Below are 26,248 nucleotides of genomic sequence, written 5' to 3'. Positions count from 1 at the left end.
GAGATTCACTCTCCAGCACATGTGCCAGTTACTCTGCTCTCTTCTCCAACTTCCTTCTATTCTTTCTCGCACCACCCTCTCCACCATGGATATTTCGAATCGCCACTACCACATTTCAGCTGTACGTGTCAAAGGCATCGCAAAATGTCTATCTGACTTATCCGTAACTCAAGCACTGACTTGCCCATCCTCACCGTTGTAGGGAAGGAGCTGCCATCGCCGATCTTCTGGTTCTCGGATTTGTCGGACTGTGGGGACCAGCGGTTAAGGGCGTACACCCGCTGGCAGGGGTTCAGAGACCAGTTATTATTACCCTTTGCGCATCTACCAGTCTGCTGTCTTGGTATTCGCATGCTGGAACCCAGTTCAACTCAACTCTGGCCATTCTCTGCTCACTGACACTTGCTTTCCGAACAGCTAGCTTGAGGTTCTCCAGCGACATTGCTGCCATGGTGCATGCCCTGTGGTCGCTCCGTCTAGTCCTATTGTCTACCACCAGGGTTCCTGTAGTTCATGTTGCAGGGGCTGTAATCCATTTCCTTGTGGCATCGCTTCTCCTCAGTCCAGCCACAAGGAGTCATTAAGACGCCATGTACGCGGTCTGCTATTTTTGGATACTATCGCCTTTTTTCGCCTCTGCACCCAGCGTGAAATTACGATGGAGGATATTTGGGATCCGAGATATTGCACACAGCAACTCGAGTTGGCCAAACGTCTCAAATTCGATATCACAAAGCGGTTTTTCGCTTTACGCGCTGTATTGGAGCTATTCTGGCAGCCATTGCTGGTAACAACTGTTGCTAGACATTCCTATCCACGGTACCGCTGACAAAGAGCATTGTTATGTCACGAATCATCAAAGCCGTTGATTCCAATGCAAACACAGATGACTGCCGTGTCTACAGCCTATTCGCTCTCTGGATGGCATTGTCACTATTTTCACTTGGTGATGCATATTTGGCCGCATTACAAAGGTTTTGCAAAGTTCATTATAATGGTTCTGCGTAGCAATATTTTTGCTACCCTCAAGTCGCAAACCTCCCTCGAGTATCGACAGATAAACACCCGCAGATTGTTTGGATTAGATCGAGTGGTTTAGCAGATGCAATCGATCGCTCAACGACCCTGTTAAGCAACATGCTTGCGAACTCGCTTACAATCAGCGTACTGGTTTCTACAATCGGCTGGCGTACCATCATTCCGCTTCTTACCTCGCTGGTGTATTTGGCGGTGTCACATTCTCTAACAGCACATCTCGATGCTGGAAAAGGCGCATAAGCGGAACAAACAGCCGCATCTAGGCCACACGATATTCTCGCTGATACACAACATGCGTACCATCAAGTTCTACGGCTGGGAAGAGGCATTTAGGCAGGTGGCGGACGATGATCAAGTAGACAAATTCGTGCCGCCTGCCCACCTACGGATCGCAAGATATGTGACGTCTTTGGTTGGAAGCTCTCTCCCCCAGATCTCAGCAGCATTGACAGTCTCGTCGTTCTTACACACCTCGAACAATATCGAATATGCGGATATACTTTTGGTCATGTCATCTGCCGAGTCCCTGACTGGTCTTTTCTCGATGCTCGCTTCGGCCACAGGATTATAAAGAGTATTTCTGAGACTTCCGAAGAACTAGAGATGCTGCTACGTAAGGACGATTACCAGTTTATCGCGTGCCGAAACGATGCTGACGATGTGGCTGTCTCGATGGATTGCTGCAGCTTCCAGTGGAACACAGGTGATTTTGCTCTGAAGAACATGGATCTCAGGATCAGCAAGGGCGAGTTCGCTGTGGTAGTCGGTCGTGTTGGCAGTGGAAAGTCATCGCTGTTGTCAGCGATCTGCAGCGAGATGCCAATAACAGATGGCACCCGGTCTGGTCTCTGGCAAGATCGGGTACGTCAGCCAGAAGCCTTGGATAATGAACGCAACGGTTCGCGACAATGTGCTTTTGGGAGTCCTTTCGACGAAAAGTTCTACCACACGGTTCTCGATGCATGCGCGTTGGCCGAGGACATTAAGCTGTTCCCGGCCCAGGACCTAACTGAGATAGGTTTTCGCGGGATAAACCTGTCGGGTGGCCAGAAGGCGGCTGGCACTCGCTCGGGCAATCTACTCTCGCGCCGATATCTTCGTTTTGGATGACCTGCTGGCGGCAGTTGATGCCCATGTGGAACGGCACATTATTGAAAATGTGCTTGTCGGAGAACGCGGGATCATCAGTGGCAGACGCGGATTCTGGTGACTCATGCCGAGCATGTTGTGCCCTTGGCTGACAGAGTTGTCACGCTTGTCTCTGGGTGTGCCACCGTTGCGAAGCAAGTCCCGGCGCAGCTGAAATGCGGGGCGTGATACCTTCTGCAAACAGCGGACAAACAGGCAGTTTTCAGACGACTCGTCTGCCGGTTCAGGACAGTTCACATATGACCCAGAGCGCGGTGTGGACACGCATATTTGGCCAAAGCTGTGGCAGTACATCGTGTTTTGTGGGTTCTCTGCTGTTGGTCCGTCGGTGCTGCTACACCTGGTGAGCACATATATTGTCTACCGAGTTGAGAGCGTTCGGATGGACTTGCTCTTGGACGAGAATCGAGAAACGATGGTATCATCTCTGCAAAACTACCTTGTCGCCAGTGCTGTGGTTGGTGTCGTACGGACACAGTTACACATCGTCGGAGAATGGGCACGTAGGGTTCTGTGGTCACATAGGGTCTACAGGAAGACGCGGGCCGGTGTCCTGGATTCACTCCTCAGCATGCCTTTGGTTCTATTTGAAAGCCTACCGAGCGAATCGCTCATGTACTTGTGGGGATATGACCGTAAACTAACAGGGTACTACTTCCCTGAAACCATATGTCAGAAAATGCTGGTAGTCATGGAGTTTCATGAGTATCGTTGCGCAAGTATACAGTCGATTCCCTATCCTGCTGCTCTTTGCTGCTCCTATTGTCCTGGTTTCGTACAAGGTCAAACAGGTGGCAGATATAGCGAGAGGATATGGAGATCAGATTGATGACAACCAGGGGCTTGCTTCTCCATATATACTCTACTCGGAGATTAATACAGGCGGATATGTCATGAGGATCCAAGGCGTTCTGGGTACCTTTCTTCACAAGTTTCACGTTGGCCTAGCAGTTGAAAATAATCTCTGCATCTGCTATCAAGATATCGCTGATCTACAAAGATGGCTGCGAGACCTCTTCAAGGTTATTGTAAGCGCGACCGCACTGCTGGTGACAATTCGCCGATGCGTTGCCTCAGAGAGTCATGCGACGCCTGGCTCAGTCGAAATGACTATGCGACTAGTCTCACTCTTCTTGACAGGACTTGGTGGTATGTTGGAGCTCGGAGAGGATCTCAAATTACCCTTTAGGTAGATTTTCGAGATACTCCATCTATACCGGCTTGCCACGAGAGCCAGATAACAGCGATGTCGGCGTGAATTTGTCCAGCGGACTGGCCAACGACGGGCACCATCGAATTCCGCGATTACAGCATGCGGTACCGCGAATCCCAGGACCTGGTTCTCAACGGTGTTTCATTCTCAGGTCCGACAGCAGGAGAAGATCGGGGTAGTTGGACGTACCGGTGCTGGCAAGTCGTCGCTTACATTTGCACTGATTGCGCTTGGTTAGCCCAGACAGCGGGGCCATCTTCATTGATGGGGTGGACATTTCGAGTATTGGGCTCAAGCACTTGCGCTCGAAGATCAGCATCATCCCGCAGGACCCGGCTCTGTTCAACGGCACTATACGCGAGAATCTGGACCCGCTGAACGAGTTCACTGATGATGAGGTCTGGGGCGCCATTCACAAGGGTTGTATAGATGATATAGTCAGTACACCCACAGAAACATATGGTGCGGGTGACAACAACAGCGGACCGTGGGTAGAGGGGATTGGGCTGAACAAGTGGATCGAAGATGGCGGCAGGAATTTTAGCGTCGGACAGCGTCAGCTCGTCAGTCTGTGCCGTGCACTTCTGTGGAAGCGCAAGATCCTGGTCCTCGACGAAGCAACAGCAAATGTTGATACAAAAACTGGACCAAATCATGCAGCGTGTTATCCACGAGGAGTTCAAGGACTGCACAGTTCTGACCATCGCGCACCGGCTCAGGACCGTCATGGACAGCGACCGGATTCTGGTCATGGATCAGGGCAGAGTCGCCGAGTTCGATTCGCCGGCTAATCTGTTAGCACAGGACACGATGTTCAAGGGCCTTGTCGAGAGTATGGAGCTTAACGAAAGCAAATGTCAGCCTAGCCCTAAGTAAATCCTCATATGTACACTATCAGCCTTTGAGAATCCCCCGTGCCGCGATACCAAAAACAGCATCCATGCAATCCTGGCCATAAGGATCGTGTGGTACCGCGACAAGTATATATTCTGAGAGTGATGTGTTCCCAAAAAAACAGCACATACCTGAATTCCATTTCTCAATACTAGTCTATCGCCATGTCCACAATCGAAGACCTCGAGTTCCCTAGAGCCGTTCTTGCGCGTATCATCAAAGGCACGATGCCCGAGAACGTATCGATCCAGAAGGAAGCGCGGCACGCTGTGACCAGAGCGGCGACTGTGTTCGTCAGCTATCTGGCAGCGACGGCCAACGACTGCGCACGCGAGGCCGGCCATAAGACTATTCTGGCGAACGATGTATTCAAGGCGCTGGAGGCTGTTGGGCTCACAGATTTCATCGACAAGCTGAAGGAGGACTTTGAGGCACATACGGCAATGGCCCGTGAGAAGAAGGAAATGAAGAGCAAGCAGGCTTCTGCAGATGGTGACGATGATAATGAGGATGAGAGCGATATGGCAGCGGCCACAGAAGAGCCAAAGGACGACAGCATGGAAGTTGATGAAGCAGAAGAGTCGTCCGACCCGTCCAAACGCCCACGCCTGGAGTAACTAGTGGGATAATTTAAGCCATATTCGAATTTTGGACGTGTGCGCCATAAAGGGGGTAAATATTATAAGCCTAAAGTGAGATGCTGTTTCCGAAAGAGAGGCAACGGTTAAGCGTAACATATGCTGTAAGCAGAATAGGTGAGGATACATCCTTCACGCAGCAGTGGCAGACGCCTGCTTCTTCGCGCTGTGCTTGCCTGATCGACGGCCACCACGCTTGGTGGGCCCGTCAGCTTTTGCTCTGGAGTGAGCCCGCGGCACGTCTTGAGGGAGTGACTTGGTTGCTTGCTTGTCGCCGGCGTTGCTTGCCGCGCCCTTGTTGTGCTTACGGCCACGGTGTCTATGGCGTCCAGACGAGCGACCAGGGTGGCTCTTCCCTTGAGCAGCATCGTGGTGGTGGTGCTGCTGCTGCTGTGGTGGCGATGCCTGTTGAGATGAGCGCTCTAGGGCCTGGGGATCGGCACCCTCGCTTGTCCTTCCAGCATCGGCTGCAACGACTCCAGTACTCTCCTGTAGCTCAGCATCGGAGCTATCCACACCAGGATTTTGTACATCGGTAACAGCCGACTGCAGTTCCTGGACGACGGGCTGGCCATAGAAATATGGTCCGACATTTGGAGAACCAACAGAATATACAACACCAGCATTGACTGGCGGTGGACCCATGTACATGGGCTGCATGTACGGCATATGGGCAGCGGTAACAGCAGTCGCCTGCGGGTGAGGCGGGAACGGCATGTACGAGTGCGGCGGCTGCTGCTGCTGAATATGCACGGTTTCCTGTGTAAGCACCATAGCCGTATGTTCCTGGTGGGGGCGGAGGGGGCGATGGACGCACGGCACCAGCCATATACGGAGACGCCATAATTCCTGGGTATGGCGACAGGCCCGCATTGCCATCAGCAGCTAGATCCTGGGTCACCTGTGGATAAGCGACCATACTGCCGTCTGCCTGGGATACCACGGACGGTATATACGCCGGCATCGCAGGCACAGGCGATGGCACAGCAAACATTCGTGGGCTGTCGTGCGGCGACGGGTAGAGCCTGCTGTTGCTGCGGCTTCCATATCCGTGCGGTGGTGGGTGCTGCGGCTGTTGCTGGACAGCAGCATAATGTGGCTGCCAGTAGTGGTGCGGCTGATGGCCACCTCCATGATGGCCATGTCCACCACCAGGACATATTCGAGCCGCTGTTACTGGTGTTGTTGCCACTCCGCGTTCCGATTGGCCTGGGAGCCCTGTTGCCGCTACCTCTGCTGCCACTGCCACCACTGCCTCGGTTGGGATATGCGCGCGATCCCCCAAAGCCGTCGCCGTGCGACGATGACCCGCGACTCGCTGTGATGGCGTGTCTGGTGCACCGAATGCTCATAGTTCTGCTGCGAGGCATCCGCTGCCCAGAGCGATGCCGCGCTGGCCGAAAATGGACTAAACATTGGCCCAACGGCAGTCAGATCCGCACCAACGCTAAATCCGCCGTAGCCCATGTAGCCGGGCATCGGCGCAACCTGGGCTGGGTGGTAGTTCCACGGCTGCTGCTGGTGCTGTTGCTGGTGCTGGTGCTCAGCCATGGACCCACCGGCAAACCCATCCGGCTGGCCCACCGAAGCAGGAGGCGGACCCTGGTGAGCCCGAACAGCTCCATCAGCATCACCGGGGCTCTGAGCCGACGCTGTCGCGGTCTCTGGGCGTAGTCTGTGCCTGCCGTGCGAGTGCTGCTGGCCCATGCATGCCGGGGCGTAGGGCTGTTGCCTTGGTCGGCTGAGAAGAATCCGGGACGCGTTACCCCGTATGTGTAAACAGCGGGCTGCTGCTGTTGCCCAGGTTGAACAGCGGAGGTCGAGCTGTGAATATGAGGGACATACGAAGGATTGCTGGTGCTCATGTCTGATTCGCTCCGAAGCTGCTGGTGCTGCGACTTTGAAAGGTTTGGTGCCTCTCGCGACGAATCGTGCACTGGTATAATCTTGCCCACCGCTCCGCTACCACCGACAGATGCGCTGGATCGAGGAGTGCTGCTAATACAGGCCGACTGGTCGCCATCGCCAAAATATCAGCCAGCATGGTATGAGGCAATAGCGGCTGGGGCGGCGGAGTCAAGCCGGTTGATCTCTCTGACGCGATTCCGCTCGTGCTGGGATCGTTGATATCGTCTGGCGCCGGTCGGGCATATGGTACTCACTGTGTCCTCCTCCTTGCGTCGGGTGTGCGCTAGCTGCTGGAACCGTATACGCAGCAGCGGCGTCGGCTGCCTGGCAGTACTGGTGTTGGCTAGCGGCAGACTTGGCAGCTGGCATAGCTGGCAGGGTGCCAGTGCTGCCGATGCACTGCTAGCAGTGTGCTGTAGCGACTCCTTATTAGGTATGGAGCGCCAGCTACTTGCCATCTTGGCCTTTGACATCGGCTCATGCTTGCCTCGTTCAAAGCTGTTGTGCTGCTGCGGTTTACTGTCATCCCGAGCAACACCTTCTGCTGCCGGCCATGACCGGAGTTGGTACAGGAAGATTCCAGCTGTTTGCTGCTGCTGCATGCTTCGGCTGGTATACTTGTGGCGAATTAAACAGCGTCCTTCTGTGCATGGCCTGACCGCCAGTTGCCCCACGCTCCGATTATCACGTCCATCCTTGCGCCATGACTGCCCCCGGCTCGGTCCTGCGCTGTGCTGCTGTAGTAGGGCGCGAGACACCATTACTCTTCACGTCCTTGGTGCGCTGACTGACTGCTGGCTGCTCCTTGGATTCTGGCGATTCCTGTTTTGATGTCCCGTGTGCTGGTGCAAGGGCAATTGCTGACTCGACTGCTGGCTCATGCACCGCCTTCTTGCTTGTAAAGTTGGAAGCCGGCACCACCTGCCCGACATTACCCCCGACTTCATCGCAGCCTCTTCTGTCCCATTCGCTTCCGGCAACTTGGCCATAGCACTGGTTCTTCGATGCTGGCTGTGTCGGCAGCACTGTCATCTATATCCCCATCAATATGCATAGTACTGCGCATGCCTGCTCGCGTAAGCAGGCAGCGGTGGGACGACTGTGGGGACTGGCGCCTGGTGGCGTCGACCCCGCGCTGGAATCGGCCACTGCGCTCGCTTCTGTCAGCCTGAGACGCCCGTGGCTCTCCTCTGTCCAGACCGCTTCTGCATCTGTCGCAGCTGCTTAGGGGACCCAGCTGCAGCAGGCTGGCAGTTTTTGCTGTTGCTGCTGCTGCCGTCGCGAAGCATGATCAGATGTCGCTGCTGTTGTTATTTCTGGCCGTGGAGCTGCTCGTGCACCCACCAGACAAGCTTGCCTTCCACCACCGTGTATTTGGTGATGCATCCCCGGCATCGTCAGTCTTGGCTGGTGCAACCGTCTTGGCAGGCTTTCCCCAGACCTTTACCTCGACCTTCCGATCAACGGACTGCTGCTGCTGTTGTTCTTGTTGTTGCTGCTGTTTATCTGCGCTGTTGGCCGTGGGCCAAGCTGGGCCATTAGTCTCTGCGACTTCACCGGCGATTTGGCCGATTTGCTGGCATTTGGCTTCGATTTGATGTTTCGCTCGCTCGATTTGACTGGCTCCGACTTTGGATCTGCAGCAACAGCAACGGCTACTGCATCTGGCTGCTGTGGTTGCTGTTTTAGGTGCAGCAGTAGCTAGTGGTGGCTCCTTGGGCTGAGGAGACAGTGGCACAGGGCTTATCCGCACCGTGGCACCATCACCAAACTCCAGGTCCTGCGAGAAATCAATGCCTTCGGTATCAAGCATCTCGTCCCACTGCTTGCTGCCGTTGCTCTTGTTGCTTCCAACCGGCACTGGCGTAATCTGGGGTAGCTTCTGGCCACTTTTGGCAGCACCGGCTTTTCCTTGGGACCGCCTGCTTGCTGCCCAATATGGCAGCCCCCGTCGATGTCGCCGCGTCATCCACAGCCGCGTTAGCCCTTGCACTCATCCGGCGACCGGCGCGCCAGCCACGGATTCTCCTGCTTCCCGGCATCTGCCGCAGCCGACCCAGGCTTTTCAGCAACCGCCTGCGGTACCTCAGCCAGGTGTTTCTTTGGCACAGTTTCCGGCGCTGTTCGACAGCTTCCGGTTCACAAGCAGTAGGCCCGGATGCCCACTGATCTCTCCTTTTGCTCCGTCGCCACCTTCGGCCCATTGGCGTTGGTAAGGTTTGCATGGGCTGCTGCCGTGTCGCCGGGGCGCCACCAACTGGCAGAGCTCGGAACAGACGGGCGAAACACGGCCTTTCGTGGCCAGAAGTCCGGTTACCGCTGCGCCCGCCCCCTCGCCCGGTTACCTCTGCTGGTGCTGTTGCTCTCGCCTGACTCGCTGCCTCCTTTGTTGAAATTTGCCCTCCGACCGCCTGGCGCGCCATTTGAAGTGTGCAGAGAGAATACAAATAGTACGATAATAGATGCAAGTAAGGGGTTTGGTGAAATAAAAAAGGGTGTGAACTTTCCCTCTGCGCACACGCGCGCTGCTAGGAAATAACGGGTGTGTCTGTTTGCTATAGCCGTTGGCAGTGGTCTGTTGGTAGAGCTCCTCTCTCCCTGCCGCAGTCAGTTCAAGCGCTGTAAATAAAAATGCGTAATAGAAAGAGTGGGAGCAAAAGCAGGACGGACAAGGAGCCAAAACTGACACCCGGAAAAATCACAAAAAAGGTCCAAGAGTGATGAAACCACCTGAAAGCCAAAAATGCAAGGTACTCTTGCAGGCTGGTTCACGCCATGGAACGTGACCACTTCCCGCCACTGATCTTTGATTCCCGAACCACGATCAGCCACTCGATTCATATCAGCAGCGGCTGGCCATCATTGCTCACATTTCGCCTCAGCTCTCCTTTTTTTTTTTTCAGCTCCAAAATTCAAGAATTATTTTGCAATGGCGACATGTGGCCAAGTTCTCGCAAACATTCTACCACGTAAAGGCCGAGCATGCGGAAACTGCATTCAAGGTCTCCCTTTGTGAATGGACATTGGCGGCCGCCCCACTTCAGCCTGCGCCGGCAGGCGGAGCTCCCGCAAGGCGTGCCTCGTGCAGGGCATTGATCCGACATCCATTGGCATGTCCGAGCTGGCCGCCCAAGAAGCCGGTGCGGTCGAAGCCGCCAAAGGGACACAAGCACAGCGCACATATGCTGAGAAGCAGGCCATGATCCAGAAGAACCTGGACGAGATGCCCGAAAGATCCGCAAGTGAAGGAGGTAAGAAAAGCCTGCATGGTGGGAGGGGGCGTCGTAAGGCACCGTAAGGCATCAAATGTAGGGTCGCACTGCAATTGCACTAATGCAGCCTTTCTCTGCATGTAGGATCTGGCCAAGGAGAAGGAGAAGAACAAGTCGTCGTTGCCATTCTAAACATACTTTTTTGTCAATATCATGATGTGGACAATCACTCTGCAAGATTAGTGGTAGATTTAAAAGACCTTGCCGTTCTGCAGGGCAAAGGCCAGATCTGACTCGAACCCACGGCTGCGTCCGCTGCTGTTGCCCGGCAGGATCAGACTACTGGTGTCCATCATGAAACCGCCGGGTTTTGCAGTAAGGCTGTTGAAGTCAAAATGCGCAGCAATATTCGGCTGGCCTGCCGAAGACATTGAAGCGATGCCATGGAACGCGCTTTCCAGGTGTGTACAGCTGCTGCGGATACTCGGCATGCACTGGCTGGGGTGTGAATGGCCAGGGTTGTTGCCAGAGATGCCGGCTGGTCAAAGATGGCCTGGTCAGTGATAATGTTGAGGCCCTGCAGCGTCTGGATGATGTCCTGTCTGCGGGTCTTTGGGCCGATCTCACTCGAGCAGCCACAGGGTAGTTGGCTGGCGCTGCCTGCAATGCTTGGGAGGCTACTGGCAGCGCTGCTTCCTCTTCGCCAGCACCATTGTCGTTTCCCTCGTCCTCGTCCTCGTCGTCATACTCATCGTCGTCCTCGTCCTCGTCATCATCGTCGCCAATATTATCCTCTTCTTCATCCATCTCCTCCTCGTCCTCCTCCGGATTCCCATTCTCATTCAAACACTGCTGCCGCCCGACGCCGATTGCGCACCCTCAGCGTTCTTTGCGCATGGAAACAGCAAAGTCCATCGAACCATCAAACGCGTTTCCTAATGACTGGGAGACCAAGCCCTGCGAGCACTCCGAAATGCTGCTAAAGATGCTTGCACTGGAGTCGGCATTACTCATTGAACCACTACTCTGCCGCCCATCGTGCTGCGACACACCTTGCCATGACGACGATGACGACGACGATGATGATGACGACGAGCTTTGCAGCAATTTCGCCACATCCACATCGGAAAAGATCTGGTCGACGATCATCTGGCTCAAGTTTCCGTCCAGCTGGCCCGTGCTCTCTGGGATTCTCGACGGCGTGATCATCGACGAGTACGGCGCCTGGCGCAAATGACTGTAGGCGCATGTGCTGTGGAGAAAGATTGGGATTTCGGCCGCTTTGCCTTGGGCTCCCCGCTACTCTGATGTCTGGCTGTAGGCGATGTCGGATTGCTTGATGGCTCGGCGGCATTAATTATGCCCAGCATATTATTCACGCTGTTGAGATCCAGTGAGCCAATGTCGCCCAGGAAGCCCTGTGAGCTGCGACCACCCGACATCTCGCTACTGTTCGAAATAGGCGACAGTGCCGACAAGTCCGCACGCTATTCTGCGCTGGCGGCTCGCACATCATCGGCATTGGAGCATTCATGGGCGCCTTGCGCACTAGCGAAACCGACCGCGCCGGCATCCGCGCACCTGCCGCCTGCAACACACGCGGGCTATCCAGCATGGCCGGGAACGCCTGCTTGGGCTCGCTGCCTGGATTGTGGTACTGCTTTGTGTATTTGACGTGCAAGTTCTCGGAGCTAGGCCCGTCCGACGTGACCTTGTATTCGTTGACCACAGCCAGCCTGCGGCGGATAAACGACCCGTTATTGTCGAACCCGTAGGAGCCCAGGTCGCTCTCGGTGTCTGCGTGGTCTTTGCGCTTGCGCGACTCGTTGGTCAGAAACTGCTTGTTCAGGTAGCGCGCAAACAGATCCTCGGGCGCTCCAGAGGAGGCGTACACATGGCTGGCGTTCTTCGAGTCAAATATCACCATGGCTACCTGCACACCGCACAGGACGCTGAGCTCGTGCGCCTTTTTTATCAGCCCGGCGCGTCGCCGCGCAAATGTCACAGTGCGCTGCCGCGAGTTTTCGATTTCGCGGATATTGATCTTCTTTCGGCCCATCCCCAAATGATAGGAAAGAACAGAAACTATGCTGCCGAATGACGCTAGCCAGAAATGTAGCTGATATATGGAATACCAAGCCAATATGTGATGTGTATGATGTGAGGCGAAAACAAAAAGCTGACAAGCGTCGTTGGAGTCTGGACAAAAAATATTGCAACAGTCCTGCAGAAAGAGGATCTTGACCATTTGGTTTTATGTCTTGCGGGTATGCGAGTTCCTTGACCTGCTGCAAAATGCGCCCTACTGCTCGCTTGCTCCGTCTTCTAACTGCTCCTGTGCGGCCTGGAGATACATAAAAGACCTAGACAGTGTACAGGGCTCTGGACAGGGTGTTATTTTTCAGCTACCGAAATGGAGCCACGCTCCCCCTCACCGTCTGCTACGAACATTTTCCAGCCCTGCTGTCGGAGAGGTATGCGCTCCAGGCTAGTAGTTACTATTTTTTATTTGTCTCCTTTTCAAAAAGAGGGGACCAAGTCCTTGCGGCATCGAGAAGTATGTGGAGACAAATGTTTGTTTGCCCATTCCCATCAAGCGCATATGCAAGCATCTCCACAAGATGGCTTACAGCGGCCATTGCTCCCACACACAAAAAAAACGCGTACTCCCGCACCCACGAAGGAACATGGAGTAGTGTGATTTGATTCGTTTTAATACCAGTCGCCGTCGTCAGCTGCAGCAGCCGCGTCCGGGTTCTGGTCGTCCTCCAAGGCCAGCAGCAAAGTGCCGAGCTTCTCCTGCAAGATGCGCGTGGCCATAATAACGACATTCTGCGGCTTAATGGAGCCAACAGTCTCGACATTAAAGTAAAAGGTCGTGGGCTCAGCCTTGTAATCAAACGGGGCGTCCGGATCTGTCTTGTCCTCTTCCTTGGCATTCTCGCTCAGTGGCCACTCCTTCTCAATGCTCTTCTCATACCAGTAGTCCAGATGGCGCAGATTATTGTGTGGGTCATATTCGAACGCCACCGCGCAACACGGCGACCACTTTGCGTGCTCCTTGGCCACGCCCTTCTTCGCAATACAGTGGATGTTGATTTCCTGGCCCTTGCGCAATTTCAGCAGAATGATCCCTGGGTCGTCGTCTCCCTCGAGCACCGGCACTACGCTCTTATTGCTGCTGATCAACTCATGGCTGGTCACGGTCCGTGTGCCCTCCTCGGTGCACTTTACGTGCAAACGGAATTCCACCGAGCAGTCCTTGCAGTAGTCCGTGCAGATACAGTCGCGCGTGTACTTGAACTTGTCCACGTCATGGCTTACCAAGGGGATCATGCCCAGGCGGTGCGCAATGAACTCGTCGGCAAGAACTGACGTGTTCTCGATGAACTCCACTAGGTCGATGGCCATTGTTGGTACTTCGGCGATCATTGTGCGCCGCAGCGAGTTAGCAACGCTACAAATTAAGGAAAGGCACTTGGTGAGCTTGGTGTTGTTCTGCAATGAGCTCCGAGACAACTAGTGCCCCACCGGGAGTTGCTTGCTGAGATTCCCTCTCCCTGTTGTGCAGGAAAAAAACGCGTACCTGAGATGTGTGTTGGACAAGACAAAGTTGACATTGGTCTGGTCTATACTCCGAATGCGAAGCTGCGGGTCCGAGTCGCCGGCGCCAAAGGTCTCGCTCTCCATTTTGCGAACACGAAATGAAACCGAAAGAGCAATAAACTGTCGCGAAACAAGAATAAAATTGAAGAGGTGCAATGGCCCATTTGCCAGTTGACGAATGAGCCAAGGAGCGAAAATGGTGATCTGATTGCGTGATCTGCTCTCGGAGCCGAGCTCCGTGTTCACGTGTCGGAGTCTGGCAGGTTTGTCTGGCACCAGCGGCCAGCTGATATTTGCCGGTTCCAGACTGCTAGAAAGGGGGAGCTTGCTGCGGACGTCATATGGACAAACAAAAAATCTGTACCTCCACTGTAACTGGGCATTTTGCGGTATCTGAAGTGTGGAGTATTTCTCCCGCACATGGGGACATGTGGGAGGGTGTCTTGGCAAAAGTAGCGAGTATTTGAGGACGTGGAAAAAAGTCTGTGACTATAGCAGTAAACACACTATCCCTCTCCATGCAACTCCCGATTTCTTTGTCTCCGACAAATGAAGGCATGCATGCTTGCCAAGAGCAATAAGAGAATGTGAGGCGCCGTGTTTGGCAAATGGATGCTGCATTCGGTGGAGCACTGCGCAATGAGAAGAGCCCAGGAAAACTGAAAAACTATTTTTAGGGTGCTTCAGGCACTAGCGTGTTGCAACGATCGAATGCATGGGGGTGGTGTCAGGCATGCATAGCCCAACATGGACCCCCATGCATATGAAATTGGTTGGACGGTAAAAAAACGCGGAGCTCCTATCTGCTGCATGCCTTTATCTACGAACCGAAGCGGCTTTGTCATGATATGCTTGGCAAAGAAAGTTTGGGTGGGTCGTTTGCAAGTCCGATACGTTCGATTTCGCTTTCCGGCAGTTTGCCATAGCATTGAGTAAGCACCAGGTGCATTAGTAAGAGAATCCCCGGTGGCTGCGCACTATACACGCAGATGTTCTTTGTTTCCAGGGGGTTCCAGATGGCATGACAAATATTGCATTGCTGACAGGAACTTTTGGGCGGACACGATAGTTGGCAATAATGCTGATGTGGAGAGGGGAAAACACGGCTTGGCATGTGAGAGGCAAGGGCAGAAGATGAGTTTCTTTTTTTTGCCGAGAATAGTAAACCGCCATTCAATTGCCGACATGGTTGTTGCAAGTCGGATGCGAACGTAGGCGCAGAGGCCAAGGGGGATCACCCAATCATGGCACGATGTTTTTCTATTCTTCTCGCCAAGCATGGGTTCGAGTGTTGGGGGGGCGAATAAAATTTTCGATATAAAAGCGGCTTGCCATGCAAAAAGCGATTGCGGCTGCGCTTTTTTTCAGTTTTATTCCTCACATTTTTTCTTCTTCTTTATTGTACAGATAAGTCCGCACTATTCCTCCCACCACTTGTAGCTTGATACCACCAAAACAAAATTATTCAGTATGAATTTCTCGTTTGCATCTGCACCCTCGACACCGTTCATTGCCCAGGATGGGCAGACGCTTATTCCACCCAAATCTCAATTCAGTCTTTCAAAGACGGCGCGAGCAACAGACCCACTAAATGACATTAATTCGCCCGCGGCGTTTCAGTACCTGCAATACATGACAAGCCCGCTGTTTATCGATTCGGGGCTGGCCGAGTACGTGGGGACACAGCAGAGCTCGCCAAAACGCGCGGCGCCGCAGCTGTTTTCGTCAGCTGCTGCGCATCCCGCAGCCACAGCCAGCGCACCGCAGCTTCTGTCGCCATCCGCAGCGGTCGTGACCGACGGGCCGCTTCCGGGTTTCGTCGATCCGGCCGAGGTATTCACGACGCCAGAGATCCGGCCGCTGACGGACCCGACAATGACGCCCCATCAGCAGCAGTTCGATGACGCACTGGTGACGCCGCGGGAGCGCGCAATCACACACGACATCAGCGCGTTCAGCCCACAGACCGCGCAGACTGGACTGTCGTTGCTGGCAGCGTCGGCGACGTATGCGCGCGGGGCGAATGGGCCGACGCCGTCGTCGTCGCAGGCAACAGTGGAGATCGGGTCGCCGTTCCTGACGACTTCAGGCGAAGACGCGACGCTGATGTCGCAGCCGCAGAACAGCCTGGCGCAGCACGTGTCACCGCCCATGGCGGACCGCGGGGCGCCGCTGGGGGCTGCGGTGATGGCACTAACCGGGCGGTTTGCGCGCAGCACGGCATTGCTGCGCAATGCGTCGGCAATGAGCGCCGCCAGCTTCCACAACGACCTGGTGCCGGCCAACGAGTCGTTTTTCGCGCCCCTGGACGAAGTCTGCTCGGACAACGAGGCCACACAGCAGCGGCAGTCGCAGCGCCTTCTGTCGCCGCGCACCATCCGTCGCGCCGACCCGCGCAGCCCACCGATGGGCTCGCAGTTCTCGCCGGTCCTGCCATTGCGCCAGCCGCCAGCCCCGCCACTGATGCCGAAGCAGTCCGGGTTCCGCCCGCCTGCCTGGCCCACGCCGCTGTCGCGGCCGACGCTGCCATCGCTGGTGCGCCCGGCACTACCCCCGCCGGTGTTTGCGCCGATCCCCTCATTGACCAGCAAGCGGGAGTCGCCCGAGGCCCTGGAGCCACTGCACAAGGAGCGAAAGGTGCATAAGCGCGACATGGAGCGCCGGTTTGACTGCGATTTATGCGACCGGTCGTTTGCCCGGCAGTATAATCTGAAGACGCACCGGTTGACACACTTCCCCGATGCCCGCGAGTCCCGGCCCTTCCAGTGCCCGCACTGCACCAAGGCCTTCACGCGCAAGCACGACTTGCAGCGCCACGCCGTCCTGCATGAAAGACGCGACCGTTACCAGTGCGACAAATGCCAGCTGGGCTTCCCCCGCAAGGATGCGCTGAAAAAGCACACCGAGGCTGTCGGCCACTAAACCTACAAGTCTTTACTTCCTTGAATACATTATTGTCGATTTTTATGTATGGTTCGCTTAATTTTAACCACGCCATAGAAGGGGCAGCAGTCAAACTCAAATAGCGCCAAGATGCTCTATGCAAAAAACGTGACAGGGTGCGCTCAAAAATCATCGCCCTTTTACAAGGCTGTCAGTGATCCAGCTCCCTACCACAAAAAGTTTGCGGGTTTTGCAATAGTTATTCTATCCCCTTTTGCCCTGCGCCAGCCCGCCTTTTGTGAGATCGCCGAATGCCACCGGCTGTGCTTAATATGGGCAGGCCTATTGTCGCACGCCCTGCCCTGCTGACCAACTGACTTATAAATAGCCTATCAGCGGCCGCAGGCTTCGCTTCCCCATGTCTGCATATGGCCAACTGACATGTAGTGCTCTGTTTTTGTGACGCACTAGCGTATATTCATCATCTAGAAGGCTTTTAGTTCTTTTTGATACACTTGGGCGGTACAGTGCTGGTGGGAGCAGCGGTCGGGTAAACCGTATCGGTGGGAGCAGCGGTCGGCGTAGCAGAGCCAGTCGGCGTGGCCGAACCCGAGGGAATCGCGCTGCTCTCCGGTCCAGTAATCCCATCAACAATCAAGTTGTCGTTGACATTGCTGTTCCCGATACCAAACGTCTTGATGAGCCCCAAAATCTCCTCGGCGCTGAACTTGTGTCCAGGATCACGAATCAGAATTGACGCAGCAATACCCCACAGATACTGCATGCGGGATGCTGGGTGGATTCCGTCATAGAAGAAGTGGTTGTCGGGGTCCTGGCAGATAGTGACTGCGCCGGCGCTATCCTTGTTATAGCATGCGTGTGTCGAATCAGATATTCCCATAGCTGCAAGGACCTGCGGCGCCAAGGCCTGGTTCATCAGTGCGCCAAGGTCCAGCAAATGCACACCGCGGGCAACTGCCGGCTGCAACGCAGCCTTGACCTGGTCATTGATGGCTGCGACCATTGGCGCAACCAATGCGCCAACACCCATCTGGTTGATATACGGGACCTTGTCGACCGCCGGCAAGTTCCACACGTAGATGTTCTTGTACCCGGCATCAAGCAGCTTGGTGATGTCTCCAGCGATATTATTACCCAGAGCCGTAGCGAATTTTTCCACTGTCAAATTACCAGACAGGACCTTCTGGGCGTTGCCGAAGATATCGTTGCCACCGATTTCCACCGCCACCACGTCGTTCTGCAGACTGTGCTGCGACAGGTGCGCAGGATCCTTGAGCCACGCATTGACCTGGTCATGGAAACTAGGGACGGTTATGTTACCGGCCATTGCCGGCGACAGATCGTTGTTGGAGGTGGCACCACCGTACGCGTGGTTCTCGAGGTTCATGCCTAGGAGCTTGGCCGCGTACTCGTTCCATACGTACGAGTTGCTGAACCGGCCCTGCCAGAATCCCGAGGACCCGGTCAGTTTTTGTATGTTGCCAACGTCCGAGAGCGAGTTGCCGAAAACTATCAGGTTGTCCTGGACAGAGACTGGTGCTGCAGCAACAAACGTGCTGGCGACAGCAGCGAACAGAAAGCCAACTTTGAACATTTTACGAATACGGAGGGTTGAAGGAAGGTATCAGGCAGCGTTGTATGTAAGAACAGGGAATTGTTTGCCAGAGATGCGAAACCGGCTAATGTCCCATGCTTATAACAGGACGGGATTGAGCTATGCCGCGGTTCGTCTTTCCGGACCATGCAGACTGGCACTGGTCTCGGGAGGCGAGATAGCGGCATCCACTCATTTGCAATGGCTGACTGGTCTGCTTTGCGAGAAATGCCAATCTGGATTTCCCCATCGCTGCAGCAACACATGCCGATCCACAAAACGAACCGCCATCTGCCACCATTTGCCACCATTAAAAACATCGCACCTTGCCCGCTCCCTTATTTTAGTCATTTCAAGCTGTAAATCAAAATAATGCCTTAACGAGGAAGACTTGAGCAAAGTCTGTGCGTACCAAACGTAGTCATCTTTAGAACTATCATGGTATATAGACATTAACCGATATATCTACCTCACTGCTATTAAAACTGCCACATATTTATGAAACCGATACCATGGCCTCACTTGATTTGCAAAGTAAATAACCAAAAGTACTGTCAACAGCATGTCTCTAGTGCTTCTTGATGCACTTGGGCGGTGCAGTGCTGGTGGGAGCAGCAGTCGGGTAAACAGTGTCGGTAGGAGCAGCAGTCGGCATGGCAGAGCCAGTCGGCGTAGTCGAACCCGAGGGAATCGCGCTGCTCTCCGGTCCAGTAACTCCGTCAACAATCAGGTTGTTCTTGTTGTTGCTGTTTGCAATGTCAAAAGTCCTGATGAGCCCCAAAATCTCCTCGGCGCTGAACTTGTGTCCAGGATCACGAATCAGAATTGACGCAGCAATACCCCACAGATACTGCATGCGGGATGCTGGGTGGATTCCGTCATAGAAGAAGTGGTTGTCGGGGTCCTGGCAGATAGTGACTGCGCCGGCGCTATCCTTGTTATAGCATGCGTGTGTCGAATCAGATATTCCCATAGCTGCAAGGACCTGTGGTTCCAAGGCCCGGTTCATCAGATCCATGAGGTTGAGCTTATGCACACCGAGAGCTACTGCCGGCTGCAGTGCAACATCAATCCGATTGTTGATCTCATCAACCAGCGGCTTCACCAGCGAGCCCATCCCTATCGATGTAATGTACGGAATCTTGTCCACCGCCGGCAAGTTCCACACATAAATGTTCTTATACCCAGCCTTGACGAGAGCATTAACGTCATCTGCGATGTTTTTACCCAAAGCCGTCGCAAAATCATTCAGCGTGATGCTGCCATTCAAGATATTTGGCACGTTATGGAAGATATCGTTGCCACCGATTTCCACCGCCACCACGTCGTTCTGCAGACTGTGCTGCGACAGATGGGCAGGATCCTTGAGCCACGTAGTGACCTGGTCGTGGAAGCTGGGGATGGTTATGTTGCCAGAAGTTGCCGGTGACAGGTCGTTGTTTGAGGTGGCGCCGCCGTACGCGTGGTTCTCGAGGTTCATGCCCAGGAGCTTGGTGGTGTATTCGTTCCACACGTACGAATTCGATGCCCGTCCTTCCCAGTAGCCCGGGGAGCCGGTCAATGCTGCCACATTGCCATTATCGGACAGCGAGTTGCCGAAAATAATTAGGTTATTCTGGACAGACACTGGTGCTGCAGCAACAAGCGAGCTAGCAATTGCAGCGAAGATGAAGTTGACCTTGAGCATGGTTGTCAAACGAAAAAGAGCAATTAGAAAATGTCAGTATTAAACGGTACAAGTTAGCGCGGTATAAAAAAGAGCAGGAACCCCTTGCCAGGCCATCCATTCCGTGCACTAGCCTGGCTTATGTATGTGTCGGCAAGTGAGGGCGTGTGTGATGAGCATGTAGTTGGTAGGACGAGGGGACTGGTAGACCGAAAGGAAGCTAAATCATTCTCGTATGAATGGCGTGGATCATCGAGTGTTTTCTTCTGCAACCACAGCTGAATGGGAGTAGATCTACTGTGTACAAGGAGGTTGCGGTAATCACACAATTAGAATATGCAACGGAATATGCATGCAAAACACGGAGCGTGCGGGCATGGCCAAGAGCGAGAGCCAACATATGACCAGGTTTCCGAAGATCCATTTCGGTAGCTAGAAAACTCTTGGCAGGAAAATAGCGAATGACAACGAGATAGTGCCTGTGAACCGAGCCAGATACGTTACATTCTTGTGCTCACTAAACCTACACAGCTATTTTTGTGCATCCTCAGCTATAAACTAATAGATAGCGCTAATTTGGAAATGGTGCATGCGAAATAAGCATGTGTGTATTGAATGAGCAGGCTATTCATGATTTATTTCTTACAACTGCTTTCTCATTAAAGGAGCAAGTGATATAGTTTACGATTCTGAATCCTCTTGAAAACGGTGGGATCTGTAATATACTCTGGAAAATTGCCTCTCTAAAATGGGCTGTCTAGAGGCATTTCATTTATCTTGTCTAGATTTGGCCCATCTAGTATCAGTTAATTCTTGACGCGGTCAATTTCAGCCTGATGCATAGCATATTTTTCTTCAAGTTGCTGGAGGATAGTCTTTGCACGCACTATTCATCTTATTTCTTGGCCATCTGGTCTTATTTCCTCTGTTTCTGCAGCTTTCTCTGCGGGCTTACAAAAAGGGCAGCATTGACCTTTGCTGTCATACCTTGTTTCTGGGTACGAAATAAAACATGATGTTGATATACACCACCCCAAGAAGAAACGCCCCTATATGTTCAGATTCAATCGCAGCAAGTTCAATCGATGTAAAAGTAAATTGCTCAATGAATCCTGCATACTTAATGTCATATAGACACAATAAATATAAATATCAACCCTGTTAGAACCCTACTTTTTTTTTTTTTATGAACATCCTGCCTTGCACCTCAAAGCCATTCAGGGTATGTGAACTATAGATAATAGCGTTCAGAACGTACTATAGGTTTAAAACTCTTGCTAGTTATTCCCGAAGTTTGGCACTATAGTAATATTACAACGACACCTGACTCATTGATGAAGAGTTAGAGTTAAATCTACATTTCTATGATATTAGAATACCTAGGCAAATCAAGTTATGGGCTTCTGATACTGTTAAGGGTATCTAATCATGATTCGCCATGCTCAACGTGTTTATCGCACATAGTAGGCACGATGTCCATTAACTTTCATAATGAAGATGGCCATCTGTATCCAGTTGGAAGTGGTATTAATGTATAATTCCAATGTGCATAATTGAACGAGTTTATTCAATCACCCTGTCACAAGATGTTTCACGGTTTTCAATTAAAATGAATGTATACAACTACTTCTTAAAGTACAGGAATTGCGTGGGGCATGTGTCGCTGCTACCCGGCTGAGTCGCAATGTAAGTGTTCAGGTCCTGGACACTGAAGTAGGTCCAGACCTCGTTGAGCTCGCTGACCTTGGTGGCAGGGTTAGTCTTGCACTTGAGCACGACGTTGACGCCATGCTCAGTGTTGATAGCCTTCTTGAAGTCGGCAGCCTGACAAGGTTCGTGTTGTCCGGCACAATGCTGTGCTTCTTCAGGGCAGCAGCATAGTCGTACTTCTTGTGCAGGTTCATGGCATTGGTGAAGTAGTCGACGATGTCCTGGTCCTTGGTGTACGACTTGTAGCACTGCGGGCGCAGGGTACTCACACAGGTACCGTGCTTCGACCACTCATGGCCCCAGAAGTCATCATTGGGCTTGCCCTTCGACGGCCAGTACTTTGTCATATCAGTCACCAGCGCAGGCTTCAGCGGCTTGATCAGCGCCTCCACTTTCTTGTACACCCGTGAACTATCGCATCCGGCAGAAGGGGTCAATTTACCCGCACAGGTGTTTGGCCACAGACCGTGCATGGTGAAGTAATCATCGGTGCCCAGCCCCTTGGTCCATTGCTGCGACAGGACGTACTGGCCGTTCTCCTCGAAGCAGCAGTGATCGGTAGTCTTGGTCTGTGTGAAGCACGAAGAGGACGCCGGTTGGGCACTTGTCGTGCGTCAGGTTGGCTGAGGTAGGTGCAGCGCTGGTTGAGGTGGCCGACTTGGACTTGGACTTGGCTGCAGGAGCAGGAGCAGGAGCAGGAGCAGGAGCAGGAGCAGACTTGGCCTTGCCTGTTGTTCCCTTGGAACCAACAGCCGATCCCTTGGTGCCAGTAGGGGCGCCCATGGCAATATCGGGCGAGGCGATGAGGACGGCGCAGGCAATGAAGGTAATGGAGGCGAAGCGCATGGTAGTTGGCTGGAATTGGGTGGAGGGGTTTTAATGCAGAGACTTGTTGAGGGTGCAGGTGTATGCAGAAGTTGGTGATGATGAGTATTTATATGGCAGATGTAGAAACCAGCTCGCCTTTTATACCGACACGACCATTCAATTTCCAGGGCGATTCTACCTGCGATTGCCGGCTGTGCCAAGGCATGCATGATGGATATCGGTGCTACCTATGACGCATGCCAATGCAGTAGCTGCAAAGACACTAGGTCCTTTTTGCCGACTATTCTATTGCCATTAAAGTTAGGATTATCAATATGGCTTGCATTCATGAAACCGAGGGGTCTTCTGAAGTGTATGCGCCAAGCACAGACTAGCAGGGTGGTGATTGAGCCGAGGATTCCAGCGCTATTTTAAAACTCAGCCCATGCATGTTGGCTAGCTTGGCACCTTAAATACTAAAAATACAACTGGTGTTGTGATTTGCATGTGGATCTCGTGGAGTGGGCTAGCTAACATGTGCTCGTTCACAGAAGCTGCAATGATCCACTGATATCAGAAGCATGGTAGGATTAGGTACAGGTAGTGTGTAAACGAGTGCTCTTCAGCGGACTGTCAGTACAGTGGGCTAGAGTATAGGGATAGAATACATGTTACGCCTGCATCACTTCAAAACCAATACGAAAGCATACTTTTCCCATTGAAAATACTGAGCTACTTTTTTAAGGTTCTGCTCGTACGCCTGGAACAGGGCGCCATACGGCGTAGGCATGCATTCACGGACATAAAACTGGAACAGGGCCATGATCATCTCTTTCTCCCTCTCGCAGCACTCACGGGCCTCTCTCTGTAAACCAAAAACACCGCAATCCTAGCCCATGTCGCAATCCACATTACACACGTTTCCAGTTTCACCCCCGTCTGCAATGCCTTGTATAGATATCCGACGACAACATTCGCAAGCACACCGTCAGTGGTCTTGGGACAGAACCAGCACATCCACAAGGCGATATTGAGATCGCAGAATGTCTCCCAGGCGCGGCCAGCCATAAATGCACTATCCAAGTCAGTTTCCAGGACATTTCGCAATACCATGCAGGCGTCAATTAGATCGTCGGGGATGTCGTAGGTGTCCGAGTGCTTTTCACTGGCATCAAGCAAGAACATGTAGAAATGCATGCCAAAGCGGCAAAACGCATCCACGGGTAGGTCCGGTACATTCCATGCATGTAGATGTGCTTGGGTGTAGGAGAGATCAACAAGTCTCTGTAATGTGCTGATCCAGCGCTCCTCAGGCTCGTCCGCCCACCCGATATCCTTTTGCCACCAGGGTTCCATGTATTTTACCAGCTGTCGACCAGACGATTCGCTCAGGACTGCAGATGGCGGGTTTTCTGGCGATCCGGGTGGTTCGGGCGAGCTGGAAATCACGCGGGAGAACCGGCGCCGGCCCCTTGGCGGGGGAGAGGATGTCCGGGGATACGCGACACGGAATGCTGAGCGGCTCGGACGAACTGGACGCCATCACACGGGAAATGCGGCGATTGCGGAGGCGCAAAGGCGAAGGGGATATGTTTTTCGATACAATCATCTGGGACAAGCGGCGTGTAAGAATACGAGGTGGCGCGGGGGAGCTATCGGTGGATAAAGTACTCTGGCGAGCTACTTTCGATACGCGGAGCCATCCACTTGATTGTTGGCTACATGTGCAAAATGGATATTTGGCACTTTGGAATTCCCTCCCTAACACCCGCAAAACAAGCACTTACCTTTGTGTGCTTCCTGGGGTTCATCACTTTGCCTGCAACCCTAATACACACACTGCATTCCATGACATGCGGACGCAAGGCCGATATGGTCATAGTGCGTTTGCACAAGCAAGTAGCATGGTCACTATCGGGCTTGGCGAATTCGAGCTGGACACCTGGCACAACAGTGGATTTGAGAGTGCGGTTGTGGGTGCGGCGGTGGGTATCGCGAGTGTTCTTGTTAGTAAAGCGCTCATGGCAGACGGTGCACGAATGCGCATACTGGACGAAGCGGAGTCTGGGCATGGTATAAAAAAGCTTTTAGGGCGAATCCAGACAAGAAAAAGGCTTGCTGTTGGAATGGCTTGGAGGTTTTATATGTAAACTTTTTTCTTTTCGGTAACTCGCAACATGGTGGCATGTGCGCCCTGCATATAAAAGAAATGGCATGTCCCGGGATAACCTGTGGGTACCATAGAATCAATGCAAGGCGTTTTAGGGCGGCGGACCAAGATGGCTTCGCTAACACAGTTATTGTTTTCACTACAGCAAGCTACAAAAAAAAACATTCATGTTTCGCCTTCCTCTTCATCCTCTGGCGGCAGCGGGTAAGGGCTGGTGGCTCAGACTTCAGCGGCACGAATGCCGGCTCCTCGACCGGGCTCCTCGACCGCTTTCCCAGAGCCCCACGCATCTCCTGCTGCTTCCTGATCTGCAGCTCGCGCTGTCTGACGACAATCTGGCTGGTAGCAGCCACAGTCTCCTTGACCTCGTCCTCGTCCAAGAGCGCCAGCGGCGTGTTATCCTGGCCGAGCCACCCGGCCACGCCCGACACATCGGACCCCTCCAGAGGCAATCGCAATAGGGCTGAGATGGCCTTGCGGGTGAGCTCGGCGACATCCAGCTGCTCGTCACTGGACAGAGTCTGCAGCCCATCTTTGCTCAAAAGCGTCTGGGCATTGGGCACATTGATTTGCGGGCTCCTCGACGTCCAATGCATTGTAGACGCCCAGGCTGCCCGGCGACTCGGCATGGAACTGGCCGCCAAAGGCCTTGTTGTAGGGCCAGGCGCTCGACTGGGTGCTGCGGGCGTACGGCCAGGTAAAGGCGAGCCGAAGGCGCCGTGCGGGCTGGGTACATGGTGGATGCTGCCCAGAGAGCTGGCAGACTGAGCGCTGGGCGAGTCAAGGAAGCTGGCGGGGGCGCGGCTGCGCGGCTCGGCCGGTGTCATGGCGTCCATGTCGAGCTGCACGTCATAATCAGGTTGCCAGACGGCTCGGCGGGACGCCGCGCAACTCAGCTTGCTCCAGCTGCACCAGCGCCTCGCCACACCCACTTGTGTTTCAGCAGCTCCTCGGCGGTTGGCCGCTTGCTGGGTGCCCGGGTGAAGCACTTTTGCAGGAAATCCAAGCCATCGCTGCCCACAAGGCTGGCGTCAGGTAACGGTGGACTATCGGCCACCACATGGTACATTATGGCCCATTCGTTGTCGAGGTGGGCCCAGGGTGCAGAGCCCGTCAGCATTTCGACTATACAGCAGCCCAATGACCAAATGTCCTGAGCACCTAGGGCGCCGGGCTCCGGGCGTTCGGCGGCCGGACCGGTGATGACCTCCGGCGCCATGTACATTGGCGTGCCGGTCAATGTAGCACCGTCACGGCCACGCCGCGTGCGCATGGCCAACGACTGGCGGTTGAGCACCTTGGCGGCTCCAAAGTCCACCAACTTGATGGTCATCGAGTCATCCAGGAGAGTGTTGTCGCATTTGATGTCACGGTGGCAGATGCCCGACGCGTGGAGGTAGCGCAAACCGCGCAGCATCTGCACAACAAAGAGCCTCGCGGTGACCTCGTCAACCCGCCCTTGCTCTTGGATCAGCTTGGCCAGGCTGCCGCGGGTACACAGCTCCATGAACAAATAGACCTTTTCCCGGTGCACCTCAATACCGTAGTAGGTGACAATGTTTGGGTGCTGCAGCATCGACATAACTTGCATTTCCCGCACAATCTTGCTGCCCTCGCCTGATAGCTTGGTCGGCTGTGCCGGGAACCGGATCTCCTTGACCGCCATTAGCTCGCTGGTATCCAGGTTGATGCCCACGTAGACGGAGCCGAATGCCCCGCCGCCGATGTACTGTCCGAGC

General features: G+C 53.7%; 14 protein-coding genes across 14 annotated transcripts; 6 read left to right on the top strand and 8 right to left on the bottom strand.

Annotated features, from left to right (window-relative positions):
- Positions 1-1,137: 1,137 nt before the first annotated feature.
- On the top strand, positions 1,138-4,393 carry DL89DRAFT_297949 (P-loop containing nucleoside triphosphate hydrolase protein; the record flags this gene model as incomplete). The annotated part of the gene is made up of 14 exons (XM_040890770.1): positions 1,138-1,230; positions 1,271-1,405; positions 1,472-1,571; positions 1,640-1,809; positions 1,868-1,948; positions 1,978-2,027; positions 2,092-2,173; positions 2,227-2,325; positions 2,387-2,507; positions 3,456-3,526; positions 3,561-3,601; positions 3,639-4,029; positions 4,061-4,256; positions 4,299-4,393. The coding sequence occupies 14 exons, from the start codon at positions 1,138-1,140 to the stop codon at positions 4,391-4,393; spliced, it is 1,725 nt and encodes a 574-aa protein (XP_040739106.1).
- Positions 4,394-4,458: 65 nt separating this feature from the next.
- On the top strand, positions 4,459-4,911 carry DL89DRAFT_230316 (histone-fold-containing protein; the record flags this gene model as incomplete). Its single annotated transcript, XM_040884895.1, has 1 exon — positions 4,459-4,911. One exon carries the CDS (start codon positions 4,459-4,461, stop codon positions 4,909-4,911), a length of 453 nt encoding a protein of 150 aa, XP_040739105.1.
- Positions 4,912-5,629: 718 nt separating this feature from the next.
- Positions 5,630-6,786, top strand: DL89DRAFT_62749 (uncharacterized protein). Its single transcript, XM_040891892.1, has one exon. It carries the CDS (start codon positions 5,788-5,790, stop codon positions 6,604-6,606), a length of 819 nt encoding a protein of 272 aa, XP_040739104.1. The 5' UTR covers positions 5,630-5,787; the 3' UTR covers positions 6,607-6,786.
- Positions 6,787-7,745, bottom strand: DL89DRAFT_62750 (uncharacterized protein). Its single transcript, XM_040891893.1, has one exon. The coding sequence runs from the start codon at positions 7,599-7,601 to the stop codon at positions 6,966-6,968; it is 636 nt and encodes a 211-aa protein (XP_040739103.1). The 5' UTR covers positions 7,602-7,745; the 3' UTR covers positions 6,787-6,965.
- A 386-nt stretch (positions 7,746-8,131) lies between these two features.
- Positions 8,132-8,809, bottom strand: DL89DRAFT_262967 (uncharacterized protein; the record flags this gene model as incomplete). The annotated part of the gene is made up of 1 exon (XM_040885883.1): positions 8,132-8,809. One exon carries the CDS (start codon positions 8,807-8,809, stop codon positions 8,132-8,134), a length of 678 nt encoding a protein of 225 aa, XP_040739102.1.
- A 95-nt stretch (positions 8,810-8,904) lies between these two features.
- Positions 8,905-9,413, top strand: DL89DRAFT_62753 (uncharacterized protein). Its single transcript, XM_040891894.1, has one exon. It carries the CDS (start codon positions 8,999-9,001, stop codon positions 9,377-9,379), a length of 381 nt encoding a protein of 126 aa, XP_040739101.1. The 5' UTR covers positions 8,905-8,998; the 3' UTR covers positions 9,380-9,413.
- Positions 9,414-10,302: 889 nt separating this feature from the next.
- DL89DRAFT_62718 (uncharacterized protein) lies at positions 10,303-11,231 on the top strand. The gene has a single exon (XM_040891891.1). It carries the CDS (start codon positions 10,562-10,564, stop codon positions 11,033-11,035), a length of 474 nt encoding a protein of 157 aa, XP_040739100.1. The 5' UTR covers positions 10,303-10,561; the 3' UTR covers positions 11,036-11,231.
- A 709-nt stretch (positions 11,232-11,940) lies between these two features.
- DL89DRAFT_230323 (MADS-box protein FBP24) lies at positions 11,941-12,111 on the bottom strand (the record flags this gene model as incomplete). Its single annotated transcript, XM_040884899.1, has 1 exon — positions 11,941-12,111. A coding segment is annotated over one exon (171 nt), but the record flags the coding sequence as incomplete, so codon positions are not given.
- A 653-nt stretch (positions 12,112-12,764) lies between these two features.
- Positions 12,765-13,742, bottom strand: DL89DRAFT_230317 (insert subdomain of RNA polymerase alpha subunit; the record flags this gene model as incomplete). The annotated part of the gene is made up of 2 exons (XM_040884896.1): positions 12,765-13,509; positions 13,639-13,742. 2 exons carry the CDS (start codon positions 13,740-13,742, stop codon positions 12,765-12,767), a joined length of 849 nt encoding a protein of 282 aa, XP_040739098.1.
- Positions 13,743-16,310: 2,568 nt separating this feature from the next.
- DL89DRAFT_230318 (uncharacterized protein) lies at positions 16,311-16,580 on the top strand (the record flags this gene model as incomplete). Its single annotated transcript, XM_040884897.1, has 1 exon — positions 16,311-16,580. One exon carries the CDS (start codon positions 16,311-16,313, stop codon positions 16,578-16,580), a length of 270 nt encoding a protein of 89 aa, XP_040739097.1.
- A 457-nt stretch (positions 16,581-17,037) lies between these two features.
- On the bottom strand, positions 17,038-18,398 carry DL89DRAFT_327232 (uncharacterized protein; the record flags this gene model as incomplete). The annotated part of the gene is made up of 1 exon (XM_040891545.1): positions 17,038-18,398. Exon 1 carries the CDS (start codon positions 18,154-18,156, stop codon positions 17,038-17,040), a length of 1,119 nt encoding a protein of 372 aa, XP_040739096.1. The 5' UTR covers positions 18,157-18,398.
- Positions 18,399-18,628: 230 nt separating this feature from the next.
- On the bottom strand, positions 18,629-19,917 carry DL89DRAFT_272874 (uncharacterized protein). The gene has a single exon (XM_040889024.1). It carries the CDS (start codon positions 19,841-19,843, stop codon positions 18,725-18,727), a length of 1,119 nt encoding a protein of 372 aa, XP_040739095.1. The 5' UTR covers positions 19,844-19,917; the 3' UTR covers positions 18,629-18,724.
- A 1,528-nt stretch (positions 19,918-21,445) lies between these two features.
- On the bottom strand, positions 21,446-22,455 carry DL89DRAFT_272873 (ribonuclease T2; the record flags this gene model as incomplete). The annotated part of the gene is given in 3 exon segments (XM_040889023.1): positions 21,446-21,631; positions 21,652-22,095; positions 22,115-22,455. 3 exon segments carry the CDS (start codon positions 22,376-22,378, stop codon positions 21,446-21,448), a joined length of 894 nt encoding a protein of 297 aa, XP_040739094.1. The 5' UTR covers positions 22,379-22,455.
- A 2,946-nt stretch (positions 22,456-25,401) lies between these two features.
- DL89DRAFT_230322 (kinase-like protein) lies at positions 25,402-26,248 on the bottom strand (the record flags this gene model as incomplete). Its single annotated transcript, XM_040884898.1, has 1 exon — positions 25,402-26,248. A coding segment is annotated over one exon (847 nt), but the record flags the coding sequence as incomplete, so codon positions are not given.

This window comes from Linderina pennispora, assembly GCF_002104995.1.
Source record: "Linderina pennispora strain ATCC 12442 chromosome Unknown DL89scaffold_143, whole genome shotgun sequence".
Classification (NCBI taxonomy): Eukaryota; Fungi; Kickxellomycota; class Kickxellomycetes; order Kickxellales; family Kickxellaceae; genus Linderina; species Linderina pennispora.
Note: the sequence above shows the minus strand (reverse complement) of the source record. Positions and strands in the feature narration are given on the sequence as shown.